The 3,995-nt window shown below is 31.2% G+C and overlaps 1 protein-coding gene across 2 annotated transcripts in view; it reads right to left on the bottom strand.

The window, feature by feature from the left end:
* Positions 1 to 446: 446 nt before the first annotated feature.
* LOC106459935 overlaps positions 447 to 3,995 on the bottom strand; it is a 48,713-nt gene continuing 45,164 nt past the window's right edge. The window contains exons 10-11 of one of the 2 annotated variants that reach the window (XM_022388637.1): positions 2,669 to 2,810; positions 447 to 1,005 (exon numbers count right to left, since the gene is read on the bottom strand). In XM_022388637.1, the coding sequence (XP_022244345.1) occupies positions 2,702 to 2,810 (109 nt within the window). In that variant the 3' untranslated portion in view covers positions 447 to 1,005; positions 2,669 to 2,701. Of the gene's footprint in view, positions 1,006 to 2,668; positions 2,824 to 3,995 lie in introns of those variants that run through there. The other variant, XM_022388679.1, reaches the window with a different exon arrangement.

Here is a 3,995-nt window from a genome sequence, read left to right on the forward strand (position 1 = left end):
AGGACAGAGTGAGCATCAAAAATCTGCTGTAAAAAAGACAACATTCTGGATCTTCAGTGTAGGTGCTACCTCGGTATATTAGTCTGATCAATATAATTCAGTATCAGTAATAACCATAACTTAAAATCTACTAATCTGGCATGAATTTACAATTCAAATATGTGTTTTAATGAAAACAAATCACAAATTTTCACAACTATGGCAATGCTGCTTCTTCTACTGCTTGCATAATTTCTGGATCCATTTATGAAAACTACATTGTAAGTATTTCAAAATAGAACCATTTTGAAATATGTTTGCGAGCCAACACTTTAACTTATACATATAAATAATATAGACATATACAAACACATACAAGCACACACATACACACACATACACATATATATATATATGCACCATAGAGCATGTATCTACATCAACACACACACATATATATACACTGTATATATATATATATGCACCATAGAGCATGTATCTACATCAACACACACACAAGGTTGAAGGCCAAACAGTTTTCAGAACAAAATTATTTTCCTTATTCACAGATTATTGTTCATTATTACAAAATCAGTACAATACCTTGGGCTCAAATAAAAATATTACTAGTGAAGAATTTATTTCTCAAAATCCTATACTTAAAACCTTAACATAATGAGATTCTGCTGTCGTTTTTTGTGTTTAGTTACAAATTTGTCCAATACCAATTACCACCTTCTATCCTATTCATTACCATGGTTGCTAAAACACCTTCATATAAAAAAATACACTCATTTCAATGTTTAAACATTGCCAAATTTCAGAATTGCAAATAAAGTTCATGTTATATAATAGGTTATTTGAGTGATGATAGTTAAATACATTTTAAGCTAAAAGAGTAGTGGAAGGTAGATGTTTCTATATTTCAATTTGTATTCTTGGGACACTACCAATTATGCCAAATTCTTGGCATGTCACAAAATCAAAGTGACTTCTTGCTGAGAACTTCTCTAATGTGCAATTAACCTAAAAAAAAGACAAAGAAATAATATTTTAATGAAATGAATACTTTTTTATAATCAGAATATATGATAAGTGCAATGCAAAAGGAAATTGAGCAAAATTTCAATCCAATAGAATTTTTTATTATATGAACAGTGGCATCTCCAAGTTTCAATCAATAATAACATATAAGAATGTACCACAGAAAATAAGAACCTGGGGTTAACAAGAATGAAAAGTATTAACTGATGCTTATACTTAAAATATGTTGAAGGAATATAGTTAATTTATGCATCACAATAACACTACACAAAAAAATTGACACATAAAACATTTACTCGTTTATGGATCTTAATTAAGACAAACAGTAACTTAAGTACTCACCACACCACATAACATTAGAGTGAATTGTGTCATTCACTGTTGGACTGTTGAGGAGTCAGTTAAAACATACTAAACACTAAAGTGAATTGTATCATTCACTATTGGACTGCTGAGGATTCATATTAGACATAAAAAACAATAGAATGAATTAATTCATTTACTGTTGGACCACTGAAAATTCACATGATATATAACACCAAAGTGAATTGTATCATTTACTGTTGGACTGCTAAGGCTTCATATTAAACATACAAAACAACAGAATGAATTAAATATTAACTGTTGGATTGCTGAGGATTCACATTAGGTATAACACCAGATGAAGTTTGTAATTCACTGCTGGACTACTGAGGGTTTAGATTAGATATAATGCTAGAGTAAATTATATTATTTACTGTAGGACTACTGAGGATTCACATTATATATTTCACACTAGAATGAATTGTATCATTCACAGCTGAACTGCTGAGGGTTCATATTAGACACATTAAACATTAGAGTGGATTGTATCATTCACTGCTAGACTACTGAGGATCCATATTAGACATAACACTGTTCAACTGTTGAAGATTCATATTAAACACTACTGGACTGAATTGTATCATTCACTGTTGGACTACTGAGAGAGATTTTTTGCAGTGATTTAGGATGGTTTTCTACACCAAATGATCAGATAGCCAATTAGATGTAATGCCATTTTAGATTTATTGTTAACCACCAATGATTACAAGAGTTAAAATGAGGAAAGATTTGGGGAAGATTTAATATTTGACTATTCAAATATACTACTTTACTTTTAACACCATTTTTGTTGAACAGATTGTATATAATTATTAACTAAGGTTACTCAATACTTCAATGGAAAACAATCACCTGTGCATATCTCAAAGAATTATGGACAAGTATTGAAGAGTACACCAATCAAACAAGACAGTATTAAGTTACAATAAAGCCATTTACTGTCCAAACAATTATTTATAGTTCAATACCTTATTGCTCACTACATGAATATCTAAAACCATTATATGAGAGGAAGAACATAGGACAAATAATACATAATACCTCAACTTTACCAACAAGTTTTCAACACTCCCTTTTAATACCATTTACAGGTTTCTACATTGTTTTAACCATTGTGTTGCTAAAAGAAGGTTGACAGCTAGAGAATAAAGTGTTTGAATGTGTCAAAAATCTTTTTCATGTGTGTTGTCTATAAAATTCAACAAATGTTTTACTGATAACCTTTCAAGATAATATTCTGAAAGAAGATGAAAAACGTAGTGTAATAACATATTTTACTCACCATTTTCCTCAATACATAAACGTTTTATGACTGTCACCTGTCTAGCTGAGTTTCCAGCTGAGCTTCAGCTGTCATTTTCTCTATCTTTGATATTAATTGTTCTGCCTCTTGGTCAAATGTATTCATATACACAGTTTCGTTACTGTAAAATTCATCTACATACATTACAATATATTACTTTACATAACTAGCCTCATACAAGTATCTTAAAATATTTTAATTAATACATAATCTAAATTCACAAAGTCTGAGCCAAGTTCTATAAATTTTTATATTAATAATTTTTTTTCCTGCAAACTCATTAGTGAAACACAGATTATCAGTTTTCTATAAAATATGGAATCACTCGACCAATAAAAGCAATAAGAAAGTATAGACTCTAGATAAATTTCATGAAATTCAACAATTATGCTTCTAAAAAACTTAATATTTTATATACAATCTATAATTCAGAAATGATAATCACCTCTCTGCACCACAATGAGCCAGTACCTCACACACACTGCCATGCAAGTTTCTGTACATGCCACATGCCTTGAAGAAAAGCTCTCACCCCTATACATGTCAACATGTATTTCACAAGCCTAAGATGTGATCATCATTAGACTATAGTCCTCCAACAATAAGAGGGCAACACATCCTCCTTGTGCAATAATTCCCAGGAGCACTAACATTTGAACACAGACTCATTTTTTCCTCAGCACTGCTTCTCTTGAGATTGTTTTTTTCCTTAAGATCTGCCAGAATTTTTGTGCTTTTTGTTTTAACTTTTTGTTAATATTCGACTTTTAGGACAAATGTCCCATTGTTTAATCCAACATGCGAGTTTCATCTACTTCTCTTCAAGGTCATAATCAGGCCTAGGCACCATTGCTATAACTGGCTTATTTTCTTTCTAGCTTTAAAAAAACAACATTTTCTATGTATTAGGCCATCAAGAAATTAATGTTGCGTTTTGGAACACTTTCATTAACCACCCCCCAAAAAATGTACACCACATATAATACATAAACGAACCACCTAAATGTCACATTAGCGTAGCCTATATAATGTGTAAAGTTTAGTATACTCTAATCCCTTATAGTGATGGCACACGACAAGACACATTCGGCATGTAATGCTGTTTGAATAAAGAAGGGAAACAAATGCCTCTGTAGCCCCAAAGAATATCAAAGAAGTTTATGGAAATCTTTTGAATGTTCATAAATGTCAACGATGGTTCAGCAAATTTTGTTCAGGTGACTTTAGCCTTAAAAATTGTGATGGCACGGGCAGACATGTTGGAATTGATATTGATGCTCTGAAGACGCTTGTTGAGTCTAACCCA

Source organism: Limulus polyphemus, unplaced genomic scaffold, assembly GCF_000517525.1.
Source record: "Limulus polyphemus unplaced genomic scaffold, Limulus_polyphemus-2.1.2 Scaffold1, whole genome shotgun sequence".
In the NCBI taxonomy this organism is placed as follows: Eukaryota; Metazoa; Arthropoda; class Merostomata; order Xiphosura; family Limulidae; genus Limulus; species Limulus polyphemus.